At 42.6% G+C, this 27664-nt stretch overlaps 1 protein-coding gene across 7 annotated transcripts in view; it reads right to left on the reverse strand.

The window, feature by feature from the left end:
* Nucleotides 1-328: 328 nt before the first annotated feature.
* mideasb (mitotic deacetylase associated SANT domain protein b) overlaps nt 329-27664 on the reverse strand; it is a 115527-nt gene continuing 88191 nt past the window's right edge. For 6 of the 7 annotated variants that reach the window (XM_073040459.1, XM_073040454.1, XM_073040455.1 and 3 more), the window contains exons 4-13: nt 22943-23282; nt 17765-17831; nt 16163-16305; nt 13807-13910; nt 13622-13697; nt 12205-12293; nt 11501-11650; nt 8796-8963; nt 4314-4471; nt 329-3039 (exon numbers count right to left, since the gene is read on the reverse strand). In XM_073040459.1, the coding sequence (XP_072896560.1) occupies nt 2874-3039; nt 4314-4471; nt 8796-8963; nt 11501-11650; nt 12205-12293; nt 13622-13697; nt 13807-13910; nt 16163-16305; nt 17765-17831; nt 22943-23282 (1461 nt within the window). In that variant the 3' untranslated portion in view covers nt 329-2873. The remainder of the gene's footprint in view (nt 3040-4313; nt 4472-8795; nt 8964-11500; nt 11651-12204; nt 12294-13621; nt 13698-13806; nt 13911-16162; nt 16306-17764; nt 17832-22942; nt 23283-27664) is intronic. The other variant, XM_073040460.1, reaches the window with a different exon arrangement.

Here is a 27664-nt window from a genome sequence, read left to right on the forward strand (position 1 = left end):
CAGAGATGCTATATTTTGTACAAAATAGCAAAACACCCTCTCAGGTAAAGCATAGAATGACCTGATCCATATTTATCCCAGAATAAATGTCACTAGTTCTAAAAGAGATCTTCATCATCCCAGTGCTGTTTGTGAGAGCCTTAACATCATACCGATAACCTAGTGTTTATCTATCTGCTCTTCACAGTGGGCTGAATCACTAATCCAGTTAACAACAGTTAATAATAAACGAGAAATTTTGCAGAGACTCTCCACAGCAACACGTACAAAATGCTGGACGAACTCAGCAAGTCAGGCAACATCTATGGAAATGAATAAACAGTCGACATTTCGGGCCAAGATCCTTCTTCAGGACATTTAATAATGGTGTGTTTACATTTTGTTTGTAAAACATAACATTGCCATAGATACAAAAAGGTGCATTTCAAGGGGCTGATGCTTTTAAGCAGGTAATAAAAGAACTGAACCCACTAGTTATTGGCTTAAGTTTAAAAAGGGGAAGGAGCAAAACAAAGGTTGCTGAAAAGTAAAGATATTTACAAACCCATTCACAGAATATAATGTTCAGGCCAGCCTTGCTAAAATCAATGACTTTACAAATCTTATAAAGTTTTTATACAGAAACCAAATAGCTGAGTAAGAATAAATAATACCTATTTTTAATATATTTACAAGGCTCATGTTAAAATAGACTGCTGAATTCAGTTTTGACAGCATAGCTTAAGCTGGTTTGTAGAATTACTCTTGTGCTGTATATACAATGGCATAACGAGCAAAAAGCTGCAATATCACATTTAAGATATATATTAAAAAGTTCAGGGTTGCCTAGTTTAATACCCCAGAATCTAAAAAAATAATCCTATTTTCCCCATACATTAAATATGTTTTTCCTCAGCAGGTTAGGCAGCATTTGTGAAAAGAGAAGCAGAGTTAATGTTTCTGTTCTTTTTTTAAAAGAAAAATCCATTTTAAAAGGTAACTGTTTCTCTCCTCAGAGATGCTGCATGACCCGCTGAATACTTTCAGCATTATATTTTTGTTTTAGATGCTTTTGCGTCAATGTGTCAACACATAAAGTATAGCTTCCAAACTCACTGACTGCCCCGAAGACTTCAAAAATTGCATTTTGATCTCGAGACAGATGCAAAGAGAAAGCTGGTACACACAAGGACTGTACATTGTACCAATGAAGCAGTGGACACAATAGGTACAAGTGGGTTAAATTAACAAAGTGACCCAATTGGCAAGCAACTGAAATCACTTTGCTCCTGCAACTTCGGAGAAAAATCACAAGGCTTCTAAAATGTTATGTTTGTTTTTGGACGTAGGTGTAGTTAGCTTTTCCCAAAAAGGTAAAAATATACTATGATGATCCCTCCAAGAACAAATATACTCAACTAGAGATGGCAATCCTGCCACGGTAAAGTGCTGCAAAGACTGGCCAGGTTTCTACTGGGCGATTGTTAGGGCCCACAAGCTTACCCCATTCATTGCGTTGTGGAAGGAAAATGCAACAGAGTAATAATGATGGCGATTTGTTTCACTCTGTTAATAACCTGATTTTTTTCTCTGCCTTTCAAATAAATATCACTTGAGCTGATTTTAAAACAAGTACTGATTTCATAGAACATGAAGCCAAGTCCAAGTACAGATCTGCAGCTACAGATTTAGTGAGGCAGACAACATACCAAGCACTTTTTTCTTTTGAAAAGGATTGTGCCAGGAATGGGTAATCTGAAAGTATTCTTCTTGTATCAATTGCAACAAGCACAGGCTTGATGGGCATGTAGCTTCTCTCTTTCTCTGTAAACAACTGCACTGACTCCATTTAGTAATATTACAGGAAGGGTTGCAGAAACAAGTATGACAAGGAAAACTTGGATTGGAAAGTTTAGAAGGGGAAACTAGATCTACAATATTTCCTTTGCCAACTATAAGACATGTTACAGTAGGGAAAATAGTGAAACGAGTGTTTCAGTGAGGAAGCAAGGAAATAGACAATATCACAGCTTCCTAAGTTAGCACAGCATTTGTTAATGTGCAAGGTGTCTCACCCGGTACACCAGTAATCCTTATGTAGGGGACAGTGCTGATTTGTGCTGTGTCCAGGTACAATGGAAGCTAAATGATTTGATTCAAGTGTTGGAGACAAAGTATAATAACAATAAAGGACAGTCCCAATGTGCATCAAGCAAGAGTGAAACTGATTATTATTTTACAGGGTAACAAGTCAATTTTCACAACTTAGATCTAGGATTCCAAATGTAATTTAAACAAAAATTCAATCCTAATTTTGTCTAGCTGCAGAAATGAACCATTATAAATGAGCCCAAAGTTTGTGCTGTAACTTTAACATGCAGTGCAAACATGCAACTGCATCTGTTTGGTGTAATGTTAAACCAGACTATTGAGATCTTTTTCTACTGAACATTTTAAAACCCATTCTTTGAGATAAGTAAGATTTAGCAACCTAGCCTTAACTGGTGTGCAACACTTTCACAGCATCCAAGCAACTTTGAATCTTTGCAAGAAATTTGTGTGACTGCAAAATAAAGGGAAACTAAGTGGCAGGTGTTGTTCTGTTAGTCAGGCAGAACAAGAATTGTGTGATTTTTTACAATGTGCAACAAAAAGGCCTCTCAGTCATTGTGGCTTCAGTTAAACACCTGAGCAATTGGCCTTCGGCATCAAAAAGCAGCCTCCATACTCAACTATACATGAGGTTGAGTTCAGGGCAAGAAAAAACAAAACGAGCTGGAACTACCCAGAGTTGTACCCATTCCGACATCCAGATGAAATTACAAGTCACGTCTCAAGTTCCACAGCTGCTCGTAAATCGGAGAGAACCAGTTTACTTCATCACCATTTCATTACTATCCATCCTGGCAATAAAGGGAATAATCACTGCACTCCTCATCGTCCTTGGCCTGCTCGTCCACTGCTGGGGCTTGTAGTTTTAACTCCACCTCCCTCTGTTTCTTTTCCTGGACACTGTGACTCTTCATGTGCGCACTGCGACTCTTCACTTTGTAGAACACCCTTAAACAGAAAGATTGTGCCAGACATCAGCTCAGACTGTGCACAGTTAGAACACCAAGTAACAAAAAGGAAGCAGCACAACTGTGCTATGTGGCCAGTGGGTTCGGTTCCGGATTCCTGCGGGTGCAGGGTATGTCCTGTGCTGCACTGAGATTGCGAGGTAGTGACATTCAAGCAGGGGCCATGGACAATTTCATCTTGCACTACCACATTCCAAAAATAGTCAATGGCCTAGGGAAGACATTGGCCCTTCCAACAATTGTGATGTGGTTCACTATTACCCTTCAGGGGAATAAAGCTGCCGTCCTTACTCAGCCTGGTCTATGAATAACTCCAGATCCACTAGTACGGTGAATCTTTGGATATCCTCTGCAGTGGTCCAGCAAGCCGCATAATACAAGGGCAAATAGGTGTAGGTAAAAAAAAATGCCAACCCTGTAAAAGTATTAAATAAAAGAAACTTGTCTGAATGGAGAGAGGAGACAGCCAGATTGCAGAACAAGAAGTCTTGGGGGAAACGGTAGAACTGGAAGAATTTACTGATTCAATAACTGGTACAAAAGTACCTCCACAGCCACATTGAGACTACTGGTACACCACCTGATGCCAGGAGCAGACAGCGTGATGTAGCTAGGGAGGAATGAAGAAATATCAAATGGATGAGTTCCATCTTGTAACAAAAAATATTGGGAAGACTTCCTTAGGTGTTATCAGGAGCTCAATAAAAGCAGTTCTGCCCTGCAGAGAGGGCCGATTTGTTATTGCAGTCTTGCTCCTTCAATCTGAACATTCATAGACACTGTAGGTAGCTAAATACTTTATAAGACAACATCCAATCAGGGCAAATGCTAAGGTCCCACCAACTCTAATCCTATTCACCTATACGAGGGACAATCTCTGATCCTGATCTCTGGGATGCGTGAGGAAGGAACAACACAGAGGAAACCCATGCAATTACAGGGAGAACATGCAAACTCCACTTAAACAGGACCAGAAGTCAGAATTGAACCTGGGTTGCTTGAGCTGTGAGGGAGAGGCTCAGCCAGATTTCCTTGTTACCGCGGTAAATCTTTGAGAAGAAAGTTTTTAAACCAGAAGCTTTTACATTAAACTGGGAGGGGCATCTTAAACAAAGTTACAGAATTATTAAAAATTAACACCCCATTGCCATACTTGGGCATCAACTACCACCACTCATTAGGAGAATGAATTCAAAAAGAACTTCTCCCATTCACCTAATGAGGCATGAATGCCTCGGCTAGAAGCCCACTTACTTTCCACACTTTTTGCAAGGGAAGATATTTTCTTGAGTCTGCTTTCCAAGCTTGGTTGAATCACCCAGCTGCACACGCTCATTCCTGGGCAAAGCAGCAGGCTGCCGCTGTCTGTAGGCAGGGTTGTGACTCTTCCGCAAGTGAACATTTTGGGCCTGCTTTGAGAGAAGAGGAAAGAGCAAGATTAGGGGGGGAAAAAATCAGAGAGGTGCAACTCTCCCAGAAATACAAAAACTTGCAGCTTGCAAAATACAGTCACAATTTCTGGTGGATGCTTCCAACTATTTAGCAAGTGTGGCAACCATTCCCAAGTACAGCATGGGATAATGATCAAATAAGCATTATGATGATGCTGGTTGAGGGATTCACTTGCCAAACATTCAGGAAGAATCCATTTGCTCCACCAAAAGAGGGCAGAGGTTTAAACAGAAGGATGGGAGTTTTAAAGGGAATTTGAGGGGAAAGTTTCTTTTAAATCTTGAATGCACTGCCAGACAAGGTGACAGAATCAGATACAATCTCTGTTTAAGAAGCATTTGGGCACATACTTCAATAGGGAATGGTTCCAATGCAAGTAAGGGGATTGCTGTAGAGGGACAAAATGATAGGCACGGTCAAGGTGGGCCAAAGGTTCCACTTCTGTGGTTCCCTTTCTCAGATAGTGCTCATACCTTTTATTTACAAATGAGGAGGGTAACTGGGCTTTGACAATACTCTACTTGGAAGATGGCGCCTCTGAGAGTACAACACTCCTTCAATACTGTTGCCTGCACTTAGTTCTCAAATTTGGTCTATATTCATAGAACATAGAAAACCTACAGCACAAAACAGACGCTTCGGCCCACAAAGCCCTGCCAAACATGTCCTTATCTTAGAACTACCTAGGCTTACCCATAACCCTCTATTTTTCTGAGCTCCATGACCTATCCAGGAGTCTCTTAAAAGACTCTATCGTATCCACCTCCACCACCGACTCCGGCAGCCCATTCCTCGCACTCACCACTCTCTACGTAAAAAACTTATCCCTGACATCTCCTCTGTACCTACTTCCAAGCCCCTCAAAACTATGCCCTCTCATGCCAGCCATTTCAGCCCTGGGGAAAAGCCTCTGGGAAAGGCTGTTGTGCCCAATCAACAGGAATGCTGTGCTTCCACCTTCAATCTTCAGACTCGGAAGCAATGCACCCAAGACTTTGTGGTAGACAGTTTCAGGCTGTAAAACAAACCTGGATTAGACAGATTGGATAAACACATGAATGAGGTGGGTGTTTGATATGAGTGTTCATTAAATTCAACCACGTTACCCAACAAACTTTTATGTTTCTAACTCTAATGTACAAGTTTATGTAATTTGCCTGTCATGTTTGTAATATACTTGCTGTTGCTGCAAAAAGCTAACTTTCATGGCACGTACACCTTGGGTAAGTATGGCCATGACAATAATAAAAAATAAAATCTCCCACAAAGCCAAAGTCTAATCCAATTTACTACCTCATCTTGCCGAGCAACCGAACCTTCTTGACCAGCCTCCCATCAGGGACTTTGTCCAGTGCCTTGCTGAGTTTAGCCACTTGGTAAACTCTAATCGGGTCTCTTTTACAGTGTTTGCGACTGAAGGAGAATTTAGAGAAAAGGCTGTTGTGTCCAATCAACAGGAATGCAATGCTTCCACCTTCAATGTGTGAAAACAAGTAACCTAGGGGCTCCTGTCTTTATCAGACACCTAGGTTTAGTGTTAGCACTTGTAAAATGCAAACAGCAACTGCACGGTTCCTGTCCCAAACAAAATGCCTCAGCCTTTCCAGGAATAGTGAACCATTCAGCTCATGATCAATGTTAAACTTCCATAGATGTGTGGTGGAGACTGGCTGCCAATGCCCTTGAATGGAAAATCCTAGACAAAGTAGTGGATACGGCCTAGTCCGTCACGGGTAAAGCTCTACCTACAATCGAACACATCTACAAAGGAGCGCTGTAGGTCACAGGAAAGCAGCATCCATCATCAAGGACCCCACAACACAAGCCGTGCCTTCCTTTTGCTGTTGCCATCAGTAAGGTACAGGAGCCTCAGGACCCACATCCCCAGCTATTACCCTTCAACCATCAGAGTGGATTAACTTCACTTGCCCAAACACTAAACTGTTCTCTCTAACTATGGACTCACTTTCAAAGACTCTTCATCTCGTGTTCTCGATATTTATTGCTTATTTATGATTATTATTTCTTTTGTATTTGCACAGTTTGTCTTTTGCACATTGGTTGTTTGTTCTGTACGGTGCAGCCTTTCATTAATCCTACTGTGTTCATTGGATTTACTGTGTATGCCCACAAAAATGAATTTCAGGGTTATATATGGTGACATATGTGTGTGTTGTAAATATAACAATATCCTGGTTTAGATGGCACGATTCACTACCACTTCTGGAATTTTGTAACACATTTTTGAATATGATTGCCCATGCTTTAATATAATTGTTTCTGGTACCTTATCTGTAGGCCTACCCCCACTTCCTACAAATCAAAGCTGTAGCCACTTGCAGAGACCCCAGCTACATCTGCCATTTCATTGTCTATTTGGAGCAGTCCACATTTCAAACCAATCAGTACCATTCCCAAGCTCTTCCTTCGCTACACTGGGGCTGCTTCCTACACCGGTGTGGAATTCATCAAATTTCTACCTTCCTTGGACCACTTCCTCTTCTCTCTCCTTTCTGGATAGATCTCCAGCTATTACTAATCCACCCATTCCCACAGCTACCTAACTGACACCTCCTCCCAGCCTGTCTCATTTAAAAACACCATTTTTGTCTCAGATTTTATATCTGTTCTTGAGAGGAGCCCTTCAACCCCAAGACATTGGAGATGTCCTTTTTCCAGGGAATGGAACATTCTCTCTGGCACCACTCCATCCCCAGTTATTGACGGAGTACTCATCTCCAATGTTCAAAGTAAATCAAAAGTATTAAAAAATATAAAGTTAAAAGTAAACCTGATCTCTTTTATTTCTAGCACTTCTACTCTTCCCCACACCGGGAGTAAGCTCCCTCGCTCATTTTAACACTTTTACTCTCCCCTCACACCGGGGGTAAGCTCCCTTGCTCATTTTACACCACCAGGTGACACATCTAGAACACTTCCCTGTAGTTACAACAAGATCCCACCACCAGCCACATCCTGCTTTCTGCAAGGATCACTCCTGCCATGACTTCCTGCTCCACTCTTCCCTCCCACTCCCCAAACATTTTCCTTACAGCCAGAGAAGAGTAACACCTTTAGTGTAGTAACACTACACCATCTAGGGCCTTTCCAGGTGAGGCATGCACCTCCTCAATGAGACCAAGCTCCTGTGCTTCATCCACCATGGCCCATCTGGATCTACCTGTTGCCAGCTCCTTTAATTCCCTTCCACACTGGCCCATTTATCCTCAGCCTCCTCCACCACCAGCATGAGGCCAAACACAAACTAGCAGAACTGTACCTCATATACTGCCTGGCTAATCTACAACCAATACCATTAACATCAAATTCTCCAACTGTGGTAACCTGCTCCTTGTCCTTTCCTTCTCATAAAACAGTTCCTCCCAAATCTGCCCCAGTCCCCATCACCCTGTACTTCTCCTCCCTCTCCAACCGCACACATACCCATCATTCACCTGTTCCTCCCACTTGACTCCTCCTGCCATTGCTTTCCCTATCTCGCTTATTTAGTTCCTACTCCACTTTCCTTTATCAGATTCCATCATCCACAGAATGTTTATAGAACTGCTCTGCTTTTTTGAAGACATAACAAGGAAAGAAGGTGAGGGTAGGGCAGTGGATAGTGTCTCTTTATCTTTGCAAGTTGTAGTAAAGACAACAATAGCTCTTTAACACCTCTACTGTAAGTAGCAATTGGTCTTGCAAGTAAGGAATTCAAATATGTACAATTTACAATGATCAATGCCAATTCTATATTAAAAAAATTAGCAGTTTCCTGTTTCAACTTCAGAACGGTGTGGGTGACACTGGGTGATGGTGTTCTATGCACATGGAAAATAAAAGAGAATGCTTGTGTTGTAAGAGTGCTTGTGTTCTGGGCCAGTTACTGTATCATCGGCAACAACAGTTACTTCAACACAAGGTTTTTGACTAAGTCCCCAGAATATCATAGACAATCCTTATTGGTATATCTGTCTGTAACTTCAAGCATCACAGCAACCATGCTGAGTTACAAAGAACAATAGTTTTAAGTCAGGCAGTTGAGCCATGAATAAATGAGAAAAGATAGTCAGATTCTCTCTCCACAGGTGCTGCACAACCCTCTGAGCATTTCTAGTATTTTGTTTTTGGTTTACTAAATGGTCTTTTATCAAATTATGTGCAGTACACTGAAAAGAGGTCAACTACAAGTAATTAACATAAGCCTCTGATCCTGCACTCTACAACTCATTGCACCAGATTAACTCAGGCTGCTAGATCCCACTCATTCCCCACAAACCTCACCTGATTCAAGATCACTCTCTTGTGATCAGGTTTGTATTCTTCTTTATCTTCCTCTATTTCCTCTTCTTCCTCATCCTCCTCTTCCAACTCATCCTCTTTCTCCTCCTCCGATAATTCATTCTTAAAATCTTCTGCAAGAGGAATTCGGGCTTTACGTCGGAGCGAAACCTGCCAAAAAAAAGCAATCTGCAATCTGAGTAAGAGATTCAGGTTGTAGATTCACAGAAGGATCTCGGCTTGACCCCGTGTTCAGCTTAACCTCAAGACCACTTCAACAGAATATCACATTATCCAAGTCAACCACTCTTTTCTGTTCACCCATGCCCTAGTCTGAGCTAGTCTAACGTATTCTCCTCTGTACAGAAACTAGTTTATTTTTCATTGACTGCCTTAATTCAAAACTATGCTGTTGCAGTTAAGTCCTGCTCACCCATCACTCAATGCTCATCTCAAACCTTAGTCATTGAACACCTTGGTTTTAAAATTCACACCCTTATTAAAATTCCTTCCATGGTCTTTTCCTGCTTGTTCTCTGCAAACTCTTTCATCCTACAGTATGCCAAGATTAACATCTTGGTTAACATCAAGCCATTGAACATCTTTGTAAACTATGTAATTCCCTTAATAAACCACAAAAAACCCGTTCCCTTCTCTCCTCTTCCACTGGGCAAAAGATTTAAAAAAACCTCAAAATACATATGACCAGGATCAAGGACAACCACTATTCTGCCGTTATAAAACTATTGAATTGTCCCCTTGAATGATAAGATTAACTCTTGGCTTAATGACCTAACTCACGACCTAGCACCTTCTCTGTAACTATAACACAAACTGAATTCTGGTTTTGCTTTCCCGATGTACTACAGGTCCACAATCCCTTATCCAAAATTCTGAAATCTCAAAAGCTCCGAAAACCGAACTTTTTCTCGTGGAGTGTGGAGCGTGTCGTAACAATGCTTGTTTGTTGCGCCAACAGCTGACGTCACTCAGGTTGATGTGGCAGCACTAGCAGAGGCCGCCAGACGTCAGTTGTGGCTCAGCGCTCGTACTAGTTGCACCTGCGTTTGCTGTTTGCTGATATTTTGTGTTCACTGTTGACTTTATGCTTAATTTCATTGTGAAAATGTGACACTTGAAGGAGTGTCTTGATGACACTTGAAGAAGACACTTGGTGACACTTGAACTCTTTAAAAATGCCGTCCATTGTAGTGCTGCTTCATAACTTGAGAATCCTGTTCCTGGCCCATCAGGTACCTGTAGAGTATTTAGCTTTGTTTGCCAGACGTAATGCAACTTAACTAGAGGTACCTGTACGTATTTAGCTTAGTTTGAACCTGTATATGTCCTAGAGTATTTACTTTCTACATTTATTCCAATAAGTCACTTGCCAAGTGTTTGATTTGGTTCGTATATTTTTATGTTTTATTGAATGATTTTGTTGGAAATAAAATGTACTAGTGTATTTATGGTCTATAATTACCCCACTATTTCATTTACCAGTATATTATTCTATAAATAAACTGTAATAGTATTTGTAAAAGAGTGCGGATCGGGAAAACCCAGAAGTTCTCTCTCCAGCACTTGTTGTTTGAGCATGTACAGACATTTTTTTTTGTCATGATTCCCTAAACAATACAGTATAACAACTATTTACATAACATTTACATTGTATTAGGTATTATAAGTAATCTAGAGATGATTTAAAGTATACGGGAAGATGTGCGTAGGTTCGAAGCTCCCCTGGGTCCTAAAGTCCACTGCAATCGAGACAGGTTAATTATCAACATAATTATCAATTTTCTGAAATCCAAAAAATTCTGAATTCCAAAATGCAACTGGCCCCAAGGATTTCGGGTAAGGAATTATGGACCTGTTCTTCAATGTACTGATGTGATAAAATGGCAAGCAAAACAAAGTTTTCCCTTCGTGCATCCAAGAATGAAACAATTTACCAAACTAAAGAACATGACTCTCTAGTTTAATTCTTGCTCAATCACATTCTCAAATACAGATTAATAATTTGTATTAATTTAATTCCTCTGTGCAAAATTGAAATACCACGCTATAACTGCAAAAGATTATTGATTGGTAGATTATTAAGGTGATCTTTACATTAAGCTTAACAAAAGCACCTTACATTGATCAGTATGTCCCAAAGGAGCAAATAAAATTTAAGTTGGGTCTCAGATGGCCTGAGAGGGGCTTTCAGGAGCAGTAGGAAGTAGAGGGGCTGAGAGATTTGGCTCATTAACACATTTGGCCCAGACTTTAACACATTTATTTCAGTACTCCAGTGCGAGGAGTTTTCTGCTTTTGCCTTCAATACACAATTCGATATTACACTACAAAAATGCAATTAGGAACTGGGAAGAAATGCTGGTGGTGCCAACCATACCTAGATGGTACACCCACTGTCAACATCTAAATCTGTGTAGATTACACCAAGGTACAGGTGTCCCCCGCTTTACGAAAGTTCGCTTTTACAAAAGACCTACAGGCAACAGATGAAGTTCACCGCTTGGGCAGCATCTGCAAGACGAAGGAATTACTGACACTTTGGGTCAAAACCTTGCATTAGGATTCTTCCTTTTCCCTTCCCCCACCGCAAACAGATCTTCGCTTCTCACTGAGTTCTTCCAACAGATTGTCTGTAGTATTTTGTGTCTGAACTTTTACAGGTCCTTTCACAACCTACTAGGCATTACCTTTCTATCGATTGTGCTCGACTCATCCACGGTTTTACTGTCAGTGGTGGACATGTCACCAAATATCAGCGTTCCATTCTTGCCAATTTTCACCTGCTTTTTGTATGTATAGTAAAACTCCACACACTGGGCTACAGTCTTTGTTTTCACCTGTAGAAATCAACGGGGGGGGGGGGGGGAACAGTTCAATTAATTTGTTAGTACCCATTGTGTCCTTCTGAACCCCTTAAATGTTAGTACCACTCTCTTGCTATTCCCATAGCACTGTGAATTTCTTTTTTTTAAATTATACATGAAGTCAAGTCAAGTCACTTTTTATTGTCATTTCGACCATAATTGCTGGCACAGTACACAGTAAAAACCAGACAATGTTTTTCAGGACCACGGACCATCCAACATCGTTGAAGGTTTCTGATGAATCTATTTGCTTTAACCCTTCGAGTAATGCATTCCAGATTACCACTACGAAGTATTTTTATTTGTATCACTGACTCAAGAGAGCAGAATCTGGAATAAAGCTAAACATCCTAGTAAAACACTCCATTAATCTTTGCTACTCAAGGGAAACAGCCCCGGATTTCTCCAAGATTTCCATTAACTGAACTCTAGTTTGAGTGAATTTTCCCGTAATCTTCACCATTCCCCATTCGAGCAGCATCGCCACAAAGCCTCTCCACTTTAGCAGCACAGAGTTTGGGCCTTACCAGTTTCTGAACAAGGAAGAAATCCTTCTTGTGTGCTGTCAGCCCTTTGTTAAACATCGCCTTCTCTCGAGAAGTCCATTTATCTGAACCTGTGGAACATTAAAGGTAAGCATATTGGTGAATGTTTTATAAAGGCAATATCTACTCAATACAGGACATAAATTCACCCATAAACCTTTAAAGAATTTTTCAACATAGTAATAAAGGACACTAAACTCACTTGTCTTTAATTTAGGTGCTTTTCTGTTAAATTCTCTTCCTTTGTAGCATATTGTTATTGTATGCTTAACCTTGCTCTGTATTAATGCTCCTCACTGGGATTTGGGGTTTTTAATTTTGTAAAATGTTTTGAAAAACTAATAAAAAAAATTTTTTTAAAAAAACATAGTAATAACAACATTAATAATGTTTCATAATGTTCGATGATGACTGGATACATTACACGTTTCATTGGTTTATTTATCGGCAAAGTTAGGATGGAATAACAGGATTGAATCCAGTATGTGTGGAACGATCAATATGGTTACTACAGAAAGTGGATGTTTCTGAGTTATGGACAACTAAACTGTTCTGTAAACCAAGAACTGGCTGCACACGACAGCAACAGTGATTCTCATACCTGAGTTACTGTTGTCGCCGGGCTCAGACAGCCTTGCACTCTTTGTATTAACGGTTCTGATTCTGTGCTACTGAAATAGGACTGCTATATTGGGGGGGGGGGGGGGGGGTTGGAAGCCAACATTTAAACTTTGTTCATTTACCAATGCACTCCCTCCATTCCTGGTGGAACGAGTAAGGGTTGTGTCCATGTTTTGGAGTGAGACACTGCAACAGAACAGAATGGAGAGGCAAGAGGCTAGGAAACAGAGAAGGGGAGTGGCGAGAAGGGGGAGGTGGAGGCAGGAAGACGATGGACAGAAGCAGACAGAGCTAGATGAGGGGGTGGAAGGGAGAAGGTGTAGTCGGCTATGGAAGGGAGACAAGCAGGAACACTACAGCTATCAGTGCAGGAACCTGATAAGTAAGGGAGCACCAGTGGCTTTTGCATTCCTACTTACCTGTGTAGTGATGCTGGTTCAGGATGAGAACTGGTGAGAACACTGGGAACAATGGCATCTACTCATCTTACAGAGGTTTCACATGCTTTTGGACAGACCTCCTTGTACCACATCGCAGTGGGGTGGAAGCCATGACCTCTGACTTGAGGAATGTAATTATCACTCATGAACCATGGATGATTGCTGTCGAACCGGTGCAGTCTGTTGTTAAGATGTCGAAGACTCACTGTGACAGAGAGTAGCATCACTGCCCATTTCAGGGATAATCTCATAGTCTCACATGGTTTCTTTTGCAACTGCTATGAGAATGGGTGTGAAGGCAAACGAGAGTCAGAATCGGTTGTGAAAACTCCACTTACCTGCATAGTGGTAGTTGATCAGTGCCCTGCTCCTGCCTCGTGGACTTTTCCTGAGAAGCAGCATGTTCAGGGCTGCCTAACAGATAAAAAGACAACATGGAGATCAAACAGAAATACAAACAACGATAAACATATACATCTTCATAGATGAGAGTCAACAAACAAAGAGACGGGGGTTACTTTACCAATATGTTGCCCTTGGCCTCATGCAGACAGTGCAGAGTGAGCTCCTGGTTTGTACCTCCACCTGGCAAAATACTGGAGCAGGCCACAGTCATCAGGTCTTCCACTACAAGACAAACCAAACAAGTGGGTCAAAGGTTAGCAGGAGGAATAACACAATCTCCAAGTGTCTCAAGTTGCTTCATCCCCTACCCTGACACTCCAATCAGCCCCCATTTCCTTACCGTGCCTTCGCCTCTCTTAAAGAGGATGCCAACCATCAGCTTCTGACTGCCCAGCAGCAGAGGGACTCAAGAGTCCACGCTGATGGTCAAACAGCTATGTCTCAATCACTGCCCTTAGATTCTACCACACACCTTTGGAAAAATTTACAGTGGCCTACTAACCTGAACATCTTTGGAATGTGGTAGGAAACTAGAGCATGACAGTCTCAGGGAGAAGCTGTAAAGTCCACCCGTTAAGATTGAGCACAGGTCAGTGACGCTGTTAGGCTGTGGCTCTACCAGCTGTGCCATTGTGCTGGGAAGAGGCCACGTGGTCAATGGCAACAGATTAGCTTGTCACTATCAGCAAAGGCCAGCCCGTTCTTCTCCCCATTCTACACTTTCCAGCAGCGAAGCAGTTAGAAACGGCTGATAGTCGTCACACATTGCTCCACCCAGACACCTGTTGTAGGTCTGTCTGCATTACTGCTCTCAATGCTGAGAGCATCAAACTCTGCCCTAACGCAGGACCAAATGACATCAGTATCTCCATAAGGTAAAATGCTTTAAAAAATGTCTAAATCAAGCAAGTCTGACTGTGAAAAAATGCTGTGGTATATGGGTATGTCACTAAAGTCTTTGCCCTAGTAGATGCATGTTAAAGATGGAATGAGGTAGAGATATTTAGGAACAGAATTCCAGAGCTTTGGGCCGAAATGGTTGAAGACACGGTCATCAGTGGAGCAGCAAATCAACCTGGAGATGGTCAGGTGGCTGGGAATGAATCAGGGACAGCAGAGGAAGGTAGTGTTGGAGTTTACTAAAATCGAGAGGTGGCATGGGAATAAAGTGATGCCAGTGGAACGATGAGATACTTAAATAACAGGGTTCTACCAGATCGGAGGTCACTTGAGTTTGGCAAGTATAGGACTAATTTGTTGCTAGAGTGACATTTATGATCAAATATCTGCAGCATCTAACATTAATCTTAATCACTGCCTTCACTGTGTAGCATGAATTTGTCCCAGCATCACTATCAGTATAGCTAATATATTGATTGCTGGCTACCACTGTTCAGAATACACAAACACCATCATTTTCAATTTATCCAGAGAATCAAAGAATGCTGGGGTCAGTGCACCTAAGTGATACTTAGATAAAAGATTAATCACTAATTTGCCGGATTCCTGTTAATGTAGAACCATAGAACATTACAGCACAGAAACAGGCCCTTTGGCCCTCCTTGGCTGTGCTGAACCATTTTTCTGCCTAATCCCACTGACCTGCACCTGGACCATATCCCTCCATATATCCCTCATTCATGTATCTTTCCAAGTTTTTCTTGAATGTTAAAAGGGAGCCCGCATTTACCACTTCATCTGGCAGCTCATTCCACACTCCCACCACTCTCTGTATGAAGAAGCCCCCCCCCCCCCCAATGTTCCCTTTAAACTTTTCCCCCTTCGCCCTTAACCCATGTCCTCTGGTTTTTTTTCTCCCCTAACCTCAGTGGAAAAAGCCTGCTTGCATTCACTCTATCTATATCCATCATAATGTTATATACCTCTATCAAATCTCCCCTCATTCTTCTACGCTCCAGGGAATAAAGTCCTAACCTATTCGACCTTCCTCTGTAACTCAGTTTCTCAAGTCCCAGCAACATCCTTGTAAACCTTCTCTGCACTCTTTCAACCTTATTAATATCCTTCCTGTAATGTACTTGTGTTTTAATTCATTAAAGTGCCATTTTGTGAGGAGATAAAAAGATTACGGTTATCAAGTAATGGAAAAATGAACATTGACACATCTCTATCAGCCAGCAGTTTGGAGGTGGGCTTCCCAATTATACTCTGAGTAGGTAGTCTAGGTTACCGAAAACAAAGGCAACTCAGCAAACACTCGACTGAAACTCTATTAACAATCTCTGTGCCCTGAGCAGATAAAGAGAACTCGAGAGCCAAGAGAAGCAGGATTACTTTTCCAGTACACTGTGGACACGGCAGGGTAGTTATATAATATCACTCCAAAATAATCACATTACAGTATGACGCAAAAGACTGATTAACAATCTTCACTCTGCTGTGATTTGTGGCACTGCAATATACAGACACATAACAAACTGCTTCTCTTAATAATTCCAAATTATAGTTCTCACTTCTTTGTTGGTCAAGCTGATGGTTTTTACGACTCTCCCAGGGCTTGAATACCAGATCAGCATGGTTGGCATCCAAAACAGCCAGGGACTTATCACGTAGTTCGGGTATTTCTGCCTGGAACTGGGGGCCAATGTTGATCCGCCTAAAGAACAGGACAGAGAACATGCTAAATCAGTCAGTCGCCTTCCAAACAACCCCAGATCCATCAGCAAAATGAGGGTTTGCATCCGATACTGTCCACACGTGTGGCAAGTTTCTCCCCATGAATCTTATACAGTAAACCACATAATACTGTACTTGCAGTAAAATGGCGGTGTGTTTGAACACAGCAGCTTCTACAAGACCAACCGAAGGTGTTATTGTCTTTTATAAACATTTTTTTTTTACAATCGCAAGACACTGCTAGACATTAAAAACGAAGTTCTACAGGTCTACCCCATCAGCCAGTTGTCCACTGGCAGACAAACTTACAGAGCTGGACTTGGCACAGATCATGCTGCTACTACCAGCGTCAGAGAGGTGTCGGTGTGCAGTCTAATAGTCAGTGATTGTCTCAGTCACTTTTTTGTGATCGCAAGACACTGTTGGACTTTGTTAATGTGGAAGGCTGCAAGTCTGGTTTATTGGCAGGCGGCCTCGGTCAGAGCAAGGACTGGGCCTCGAGCTGCGTGGCGCCTGTTTACAGCCGCCCAGGAGAACCGAAGGCAGAGTCGTGGGACTCCACCAGATGCGTGGTGTGGCATCCATGCTGAAGTGAGTGCTGCCCCCCAGTGTTCACTTGGCAGAAGACAAGCTGTACTGTGTTCAACTGCAGACTGCTGCGACATTCACCGACTTAGGGACGTGAACTATAGTTTTTTGTGTGTCTCGTATGTGCTGTGTGTGACTGTTGGCATGGTGTTCTGCACCTTGACACTGTTGTTTGGCTGTATTCACGTATGGTTGAATGGCAAATAAGCCTGAACAAAGTGTTTTGGGAGACTCACCCTCGACCGCTATTCATCGTTATTATAGATTGCCTGTGTCCCAACCATGTTCTCCCCATCACCCAAACACTATCAGTCAAGCATCTCCTGTACCACACAGTCTTAACCTCAGACCTGGGTCCTCTTTGGGATTTTACCACACAAAGCAAAATTCCAGCTAGTGACAAGAAAAGCTCAAATTAAAAGCACCAGGAAGAAATTGTATATGTCAGAATGAAAACAAGATGTTCTCCCCATCACCCTCACCCTCTTCGCTCTTTGTGCGCACCCAATGGAAATAATCCCCATTAACTGATCAAGCCCAAACCCTCCAAGGTGCAACAGGCCCATGGTGGAGGAAGTAACACTGAGATATCAGAGTGGCACTGAAACTAAGGCCAGGCCGATCCTGTTCGTCTGTCTGTGTGCACCTGTGCAGAGGGGGGAGACATGTAACTGGCAGCTCCACACAGGGGCCATGAAGACAAAGCTATAACATAGCATCCACTAACCAACCTAACACAAACTAGCCAGCTTGGACTTGTGGAAACCTGCTCCTTCTGTTCTACTGACAACCTCTGCTTCTCAGTCGTATGTGTAAAATTGAAAACCCAACACCTTTTTTTAGTTACTTACGGTTCAATGCTTGCAGGTGTGGCTTCATTCATGAGAGGCAGGACTGGAGGAGGGGTATCAGCGCTGTCTAAAGAAACAGGAAAAGTGGTATTACAAGCATTATAGTCACATTGAAGGCAGAGTGCTGTAATCCGTGTGCTCCCAAGTAACTGGGTGAGCAAGAAATCTATGTTCTAAACCTCACATCCCACTTTGTTTGACAGAGTTGTGCTGACAACAGCAATCAAACAACATGCTGGAATCAGATATTCCCTGGTTCTTGCACACCTCTTCAGCTGCATCAGCTCTCAGCTCCATGCCACTCAGGTCACTGTGTTAGGGGGCTGAATACTCAGGCAACAGGTCAGACGCTTGGCAATTTACTTCCATCCCATCTCTCCTACTTAACCAAACTTCTGACCAGCTTTCCTAATATCTGACACCATTTTGGTTCCTACAAATGCATGTTATTCATAAAGCCACAGAAAGGTTTGAACACAAAGCTTTAAAGCACAGGACTATACATGAGAAACTATTCCCCTGCTGAAGATTTCCAATTCAGCAAAGCTCTGGTCACAGGTGAGGCTGACATGGTACCGCCATAGCGAGCATGCGTTGGTGTGCGCCAAAACGCTAGTTGGCGGTGGGGTTTCTACGTCACTGTGTTGAGTTTCTTCGTTAGAGACATGGACGAGGAAATGCATTTCAAACATTTTCACATGTCGGCAGGTAGATTTCATGACTTGGTTCATCTATTTCGTATCGGAGTACAGTCATGGCGGAGAAGAAGCAGCCGGAAATGCGTAGGAGGAAATGCGATGCTACCAAGCGGACTAATCACAGTTGTTGCGGTCTGTGTCGCCACGACACGCGAGTTACTTTATTGGGGAAGTGCACGTAACCCTACAGCGTAGAGTATACGGTACCTCGGGCGTAGATTCAACGCAGAAGTATAAATCAAGCTTAATAAACCAGATCTTATTAGTCAGCTTGACGTGAAGGAAGCCTCAGGAGACAGTGATCATAATATGATGGAATCCATATTGCAGTTTCAGAGGGAGAGGCACAATTCACATGTATCAGTATCGCAATGGAATAAAGGGAATTACAGAGGAACAAGAGAGTAGATTGCCCAGGTGGGTTGGAGTGGGATACTGGTGGGATTGACGACAGAACAGAGGAGGCTGAAGTTTCTGGGAATAGTACACAATGGATATGTCCTACAGAAGTAATTCTCAAACTGCAGGGTTAGGCAACCATGGCTGACAAGGGAAGTTAAGGACTGCATAAAAGCTAAGGAAAGGGCATATAAGGTAGCAAAAGTGAGTGAGAAGTTGGATGATTGGGAAGCTTTTAAAATCCAACAAAAGGCAACTAAAAAAAGCTAGAAGAGAAAAGATGAAATATGAGGGCAAACAAGCTGATACCAAAAGTTTTTTTTCCCTTATATGAAGAATAAAAGGGAAATGAGAGCTAGAAATATAGAAACGTAGAAAACCTACAGCACAATACAGGCCCTTTACCCATAATGCTGTGCTGAACATGTACTTACTCTAGAAATTACCTAGGGTTACCCATAGCTGTCTACTTTTCTAAGCTCCATGAACCACAAATAACATGAGTTGATATTGGACCACTGGAAAATGACACTGGAGAGGTAGTAATGGGGACAAAGATATAGCAAATGAACTTAAGTACTTCGCTTCAGTCTTTACTGTGAAAGTCACATGCTATATATAGAGGTCCGTGAGAGTCAAGGAGCAGGAGTGAGTGCCATTGCTATTACAAAGGAAATAGTGTGAGGCAAACTCAAAGGTCTTAAGGTGGATAAGTCACCTGGACCAGATGCACTACATCCCAGATTTCTCAAAGAGGTTGCTAAAGAGATAACGGATGTATTGGTCACGATCTTTAAAGAATCACTTGATTCTGGCAAAGACCTGGAGGACTAGAAAATTGCAAGTGTCACTCTACTCTTTAAGAAGGGAGGAAGACAAAAGAGAGGAAATTATTGGCCAGTTAGCCTAACCTCAGCAGCTGGGAAAGTGCTGGACTCCATTATTAAGTACAAGGTTTCGGGTTACTTGGGGACTAATGATAAAATCAGTCCAAGTCAGCATGGTTTCTGTAAAGGGAAATCTTGTCTGACAAATCTGTTAAAAGAGTTCTTCAAGGAGGTAATAAGGAGGATAGACAAAGGAGAGTCAGTGGATGTCATTTACTTGGATATTCAAAAGGTCTTTGATAAGGTGCCTCACATGAGGCTGCTTAACAAGATAAAGCCCTTTGGAGTTACAGGAAGGGTACTAGCATGGATAGAGGAATGGCTGACTGGCAGAAGGCAGCGAGTGAGAATAAAGGGGGCCTTTTCTGATTGGCTGCCAGTGACCAGTGGTGTTCCTCAGGGGTCAGTATTGGGACTGCTACTTTTCACATTACATAGAAACATAGAAAACCTACAGCACAATACAGGCCCTTCAGTCCACAATGCTGTGCTGAACATGTACTTACTTTAGAAATTACCTAGGGTTACCCATAGCCCTCTATTTTTCTAAGCTCCATATACCTATCCAGGAGTTTCTTAGAAGATCCTTTTGTATCCACCCCCACCACCGTCGCTGGCAGCCCATTCCACGCACTCACCACTCTCTACGTAAAAAACTTATCTCTGATATCTCATCTGTACCTACCTCCAAGCACCTTAAAACTGTGCCCTCCCATGATAGCCATTTCAGCCCTGGGAAAAAGCCTCTGACTATCCACAAGATCAATGTCTCTAATCATCTTATACACCTCTATCAGATCACTTCTCATCCTCTGTCACTCCAAGGAGAAAAGGCAGAGTTCACTCAACCTATTCTCATACGGCATGCTCCCCAATCCAGGCAACATCCTTGTAAATCTCCTCTACACCTTTTCTATAGTTTCCACATCCTTCCTGTAGTGAGGTGACCAGAACTCCAAGTAGGGTCTGACCAGGGTCCTATATAGCTGTAACATTAACTCTCGCCTCTTAAACTCAATCTCATGGCTGATGAAGGCCAATGCACCATATGCCTTCTTATAGCATTGTTTGTCAATGATTTAGATAATGGAATTGATGGCTTTGTGGCAAAGTTTGTAAATGATATGAAGACAGGTGGAGGGGTAAGTAGTGCTGAGGAAGCAATGTGATTCCATGAGAACCATAGAACATTACAGCATAGAAACAGGTCTTTTGGCCCTTCTTGGCTGTGCCGAACCATTTTTCTGCCTAGTCCCACTGACCTGCACCTGGCCCATATCCCTCCATACACATCTCATCCATGTACCTGTTCAAGTTTTTCTTAAATGTTAAAAAGGAGCCCACATTTACAACTTCATCTGGCAGCTCATTCCACACTCCCACCACTCTCTGTATGAAGAAGCCCCCCCCCCAATGTTCCCTTTAAATGTTTCCCCCTTCACCCATGTCCTTTGGGTTTTTTTTCTCCCCCTGGATTTGGACAAATTGGAAGAATGGACAAAAAAGTGGCAGATGGAATACAGTGTTGGGAAATGTATGATAATGCATTTTGGTAAAAAGGAACAATAGTGCAGACTATTATCTAAATGGGGAGAAAATTCAAACATCAGAGGTACAGAGGGATTTAGGGGTCCTTGTGCAGGACACCAAGGAGGTTAATTTACAGGTTGAGTCTGTGGTAAAGAAGGCAAATGCAATGTTGGCATTTATTTAGTGAAAATGACTGACAAAGCGGTCCCTCAATCTATGTCGAGTCTGACCATCTATAGAGGAGGCCACCCTGGCAGCAATGGATACAGTAGACGGCCCCAACAGAATCACAGGTGAACAGATAGGTATAGCATTTCTGCCACTTGTAGTGCAAGTGCCAGAAGGAAGATTAGGGACAAATGGACAAGGGAATCAGGGGGAGCATTGCCTGCAAAAAGCCAGGGAGGGTGGGGGGGGGGGGGTAAGGATGTGATTGGTGGGAGGATCCCATTGAAGATGGTGGAGAATAACGTGTTGAATGCAGAGGTGCATGGGTGGTGGGGGAACAAGATGAACACAATCCCTGTTAAGGCAGGGGGAAGATGTGGTGAGCATGGATGTCTGGAAATGGAGATGTGGGTGAGAGCAGCATCTACGGTGGAGGAAGGGTATCTCCATTCTTTGAAGGAGGAGGACACCTTTAATGTCCTGGAAAGGAAAGCTTCATCCAGGGAACAGATGTGGCAGAGACAAAGTAACTGAGAAAAGGGAATAGCATTTTTAAAGGAGTCAGGGTGGAAAGAGATTGAGTCAAGTTAACTGTGGGAATCGGTTAAGTTGATAAAATTTATCAATATACAGTTTGTCTCCAGAGATGGTGTTGGAGAGACGAAGAAATGGGACGGAGGTGTCAGAGATGGACCACTTGAATTTAAGGGCAGTGTGGAAGTTGGAGGCAAAGTTGATGAAATTGATGAGCTCAGTGTGGATGTAGGAAGCAGCTAGAGTTGTCAATGTAGCGCAGGAAGAATTGGGGAGCATTACCAAAGAAGGCCTGGAAAATATACTGTTGTACGTAGCTGGGGTCCATGTGGGTGCCCACGGCCACACCTTGACTTTGGAGAAAGTGGAAGGAGCCAAAAAGGAAATTGTTGAGTGTGACGACCAGTAGACAGAGGAGGGGGTGGTGGAGGGAGACAGGTCAGGACTATTGTCAGAAGGAAGTGGAGGATTTTAAGGTCTTCTTGATGGGAGATAGAAGTGTATTCAACTGGACATCCATGGTGAAAATGAGGTGATCGTTAAAGGCAAAGTAGGATGTAGAGATAATGCAGGAAGGGTGAAGGCAGGAGAAGTGAACAGAAGGGACAAGAGAGTGCAAACGCTGGAAAGTGAGCAACAATCAACATGCTGGAGGAACTCAGCAGGACTTACAGGGGGAAGGGATTGCTGAAATATCAACAATTCCCTTCCCTCCACGGATGCTAACTGACCTGCCGAGCTTCTAAGCAGATTGTTCAACGAGATATCTGGAGAAAGATCAACTAAACTTCCAAAGTGGAACTTGGCATCTCATACTATGAGTTTACTTCCCACATGCAAATTATTTTGACTGTAATTGATTTCTCAAGATGAGAGGCTTTATTTTTCCTTCTTTTTAGAGGCGGAAGGTTTAACATACACAACTTACTGCTGAAGGGAAAAATAAAATCTATCAAACTTACTTGATCGGCTTAGGCAGAATTTGGGTGTAGACCTTGGGGTGACAGGTTGGGATGAGCTGGTTGAGGCTGACAAGATGGCATTGAAGTAGAGTCCTGAGCCCTCGCGCATGGGGCTGAGAATTGGAGGGGGAGTGTAAGGTGGAGGTTGGAAGTTCCTGTCCACAGGGTGCTCGGGCAGTCTGACCGGCGAGCGGAGGTTGCTCTGATAGAGGGCACCAGGTGGATAGGCAATGACTGAGACGTGGTTGTGCGGCTTGGGTGGAATGAAGAGAGGCTCCGGCCTGGGCCGCCGTTTTAGTTTGGCCGTCAGGTTCATCTGACTTCTGGAGTGTTCGACCTCCTGCAGAAATGGACATCACACACAGAAATTATGATGCAGCTGAAACCTGCACTATATTGACCAAGACTCAGGTCTAAGCTAGCACTGTTAGCCCACACATCCCTTAAAACTTTTCTATCCATATATCCATCCAAATATTGTTTAAATGTTGTTAGTGCACCTTCCTCCGTCAGCTAGTTCCACATATTGACCACTCGTGCAAGTGTCTAACACTCAAATTGTTCATGTGTACACTATTATGATTCTCAGCAAGTCCTTTCCCCAACTCGAACGACACCCCTATGGTCTCAGGGTCAAGTGTTCAGACACAGACATTTAACTGCCAGTTCATGTGCAAAGTCACACTCCTGGTTCATATGGCCTATCCTTTTCTGCGAGGGTACTACAGAACCAGATGGGCTTTTACAACAAATCAGTGGCTTCAAAATTACCATTACTGAGACCAACAATTTAAATCACAAACTATCATCTGCGTTAGCTAACAGTTTATCCCACTGTTCCCGAGTTACGATGAGGTGGGGAAGGAAATCAGGAAACACTAATACAGTAACCCTCAACTGTAGAGTGCACTTTAACAAGAGGGCCAGGTGTGAGAACCTCACAGTCATACTGCAGTACCAGGTGAATTGACTCTGGGTAATAATGTGATTGGCTTAGAAGCTCAGAGAGAAAATCATGTATGTTTGTACCAAGACCATCATAAATAGTCACTTTATTGGGGCAACTAACCATTAGTACTGAATACCAGACTTGTCAGTGGTACATTTACAAGTTACAAAGAGAATGTGGCTGATGAGCAGTGTAGACATGTTTTAAATATACTGTATATTTTATGTGTTGATCAGTTCTTCCTCAGCCGATTAACCCACACAAGACCAGTCTACTGGTACTCTGTTCAGATCACAACATCCCTTCATCATGTGCCATGTCACGTGCTGTGCGTGATCATGGTCCACTACCGTAATTGTTCTTGGCCAATTTTTCTACAGAAGTGGTCTAAAGAAGAACTGCCCTTCTTTTGGGCAGTTTCTTTACAAGGCAGGTGGCCTCAGCCATTATCAATATTCTTCAGAAATGGTCTGCCTGGAATCAGTGCTCCTCCCATGGCTTCAAGTGATCCTGATTGGGGGCTAACAGGTGCTACACCTTGCCCAAGGTGACCTGCATGCTAGCAAAGAGAAGCAGCTCCTTACACCTCTTGTGGTAAAGGCAAATCTCCACCCCGCACCTGCCTCCCATCAGATAATCCCTCCAGAACCCAGCACAGGAGCTAATTAGTTACTAACTATGACAAGCACAGGATAAAAATGGAGGAAAAAAACTGTTACCTAACCATGTTCAAGAACATAAAGTATTCAATCAATTCCATAATATTTTCCATCTCAAGCATCTGCACATCTACTGCTGAAATTCTCCTCCACAACTGTTAGCACAACTTCCACACTCTCTTGGTCTATCCCCATCCTCCACTTCAACTCCTCCTAAATTTGACAACACTTGATCAGACCCAGAATAAACTCCTCACTTTTCACTTTGTAGCCCAGCCTCAGCTTCAACGTGCTTGCTTTTAATTTCAAATCCAGGCATGACCTTGCCTTTCCCCACCTTCCCAACCCTACTTGCACTTCCTTCCTTCCTAAGGATCCCTCAATTCCCTGTACTCCCCAGAAAATTACACTCACCAGTAACATATTCAAACATACCTTTCCACTTAAAAAAAACAGGAGTAGAATTAGGCCAGTTGACCCATCGAGTCTGCTCCGACATTTCATCATGGCTGATCCAATTTTCCTCTCAGCCCATAGCTCCTGCCTTCTCCTCATATCCCTTCATACCCTGACAAAACCAGGATCCATCAACCTCTGCCTTAAGCATATATAAAGATTTGGCCTCCTGTCCATGGCAAAGAGTTGCACAGATTCACCACGCTCTGGCTAAAGAAATTCCCCCCTCATCTCCATTCTAAAAGGACACCCATCTAATCTGAGGCTGTCCCCTCTGGTCTTATTAGGAAACATCCTCTCCACATCCACTCAACAAGGCCTTTCACTGTTCGATAGGTTTCCCTAAGGTCACCCCTCATTCTTCTGAATCCTAGTGAATACAGGCCCAGAACCATCAAACGCTCTTCAAGTGAGAAGCCATTCAATCCTGGAATCATTTTAGTGAATCTCCTTTGAAACCTCTCCAGTTTCAGCACAGCCTTTCCAAGATAAGGAGCCCAAAACTGCTCACCGAACTCCAAGTGAGGCCTCACCAGTGATTTATAAAGTCTCAACATTACATCCTTGCTTTTATATTCTAGTCCTCTTGAAATGTATGTTAACACCACATTTGCCTTCCTCACCACAGACTCAACCTGCAAATTAATCTTTACGGAATCCTGCACAAGGACTCCCAAATCCCTTTGCACCTCAGATTTTTTTATATTTTCTATCCATTTAGAAAATAGAAAATACCCTTTCATTTCTACTACCAAAGTTCAAGACCAAACACTTCCCAACACAATATTCCATCTACTATTTCTTTGCCCATTCTCCTAATCTGATTCCTTCTGTAGCCTCTCTACTTCCTCAAGACTACCTGTCCCTCCACCTATCTTCATACCATCTGCAAACTTTGCAACAAAGCCATCTATTCCATCATCCAAATCATTGACATATAACGTTAATAGAAATGGTCCCAACATAGACCCCTGTGGAACACCACCTGTCACAGGCAGCAAACCAGAAAAGGCTCCCTTTTTTCCCCTCTCTTTGCCTCCTGTCAATCAGCCACTGATTTATCCATGCTAGAATCTTTCCTATAATACCATGGGCTTATAGCTTGTTTAGCAGTCTCATGTGTGGCACCTTGTCAAAGGCCTTCTGAAAATCCAAATACACAACATCATCCAATTCTACTTTGTCTATCCTGATTGTTAATTCTTCAAAGAATTCCAACAGATTTGTCAGACAAGATTTTCCCTTGAGGAAACCATGCTGACTACAACCTATTTTATCATGTGCCTTCAAGTACCCCGAAACATCATCCTTAATAAACAACTGCAACATCTTCCCAACCTTCCCAGTCAGACTAACTGGCCTATAGTTTCCCTTCTGCCTCTCTCCCTTCTTGAAGGGTGGAGTGACATTTGCAATTTTCCAGTCTTCCAAAACCATTACTGAATCTAGTGCTTTCTGAGAAATTGTTTCTAATGCCTCCAATCTCTTCAGCTACCTCTTTTAGAACTCTGGAGTGTACACTATCTGGTCCAGGTTACTTATCTACCATAAGACCTTTCAGTTTCCCAAGAACCTTCTCTCTAGTTATGATAACTTCACACCCCTGACACCTGGTACTTCCACCATACTGCTAGTGTCTTCCACAGTGAAGACTGATACAAAATTTCACTGTCCCCCATCACTACCTCTCCAGCACTGTTCTCCAGTGGTCTGATATCCACTCCCACCTCCCTTTTACACTTTATATATCTGAAAGAAACTTTTGGTACCCTTTTTAATATCATTGGCTAGTTTACTTTCATATTCCATCTTTACCTTCTTAATGACCTTTTTAGTTGCCTTCTGTTCGTTTTTAAAAGCTTCCCAATCCTCTAACTTCCTGCTAATTTTTGTTCTATTTTATGCCCCCTCTTTGACTATTATGTTAGCTTTTACTTCTTGTTAGCCACAGTTGTGTCATCTTTCCTTTAGAATACCTCTTCCTCTTTGGATGTATTTATCCTGTGCCTTCCAAATTGCTTCCAGAAATTCCAGCCATTGCTCCTCTGCCATCATCCCTGCCAGTGTTCTTTTCCCTTCTCATGCCTGTAATTCCTTTTACTCCACTGTAATATTGATACATGTTCCTACCTCACCCAGCTTCTCTATACTACTGACATCCTTCGGATAATCTGCTAACTAACTCAGTGGCACATCACTGGGATATGCAAGCACCCGGTCACACGGCAAGTGGGTTAACTCAAAGGCCAAGGTCAGGGCTGAGCTCTGCTCGCTCTGACAATCTGTCATCCAAAGGAAGATTTATACAGAGCTATGCAGCGCTGACTGAACCCATTTCTAGCATCTCACTTCAAACATCCCTCCCTCATTTCCTCATGGCCATCTCCAAATTTCAGATGCTGTTTAAGGTTTCTCTCTTCAAAGTAAAAAGTAAATTTATTTTCAAAGTATCTACCCTGAGATTCATTTTCTTGCAAGTACTTACAGGGGAAAAAAGAAATACAATAGAATTTATGAATCAACATAGTCCCCTCCTACATTCACACACATAGTCCAGCGGTCGTGGAGCATACGGATCCCTTCTTTGTAGAAGTTGGCGTCTTGGACCCCCAGAAAGTGGTCCACAGCAGGGGTGATTGATAAGTTTGTGGCCTAAGG

This window comes from Hemitrygon akajei, chromosome 3 (genome assembly GCF_048418815.1).
Source record: "Hemitrygon akajei chromosome 3, sHemAka1.3, whole genome shotgun sequence".
Lineage (NCBI taxonomy): Eukaryota > Metazoa > Chordata > Chondrichthyes > Myliobatiformes > Dasyatidae > Hemitrygon > Hemitrygon akajei.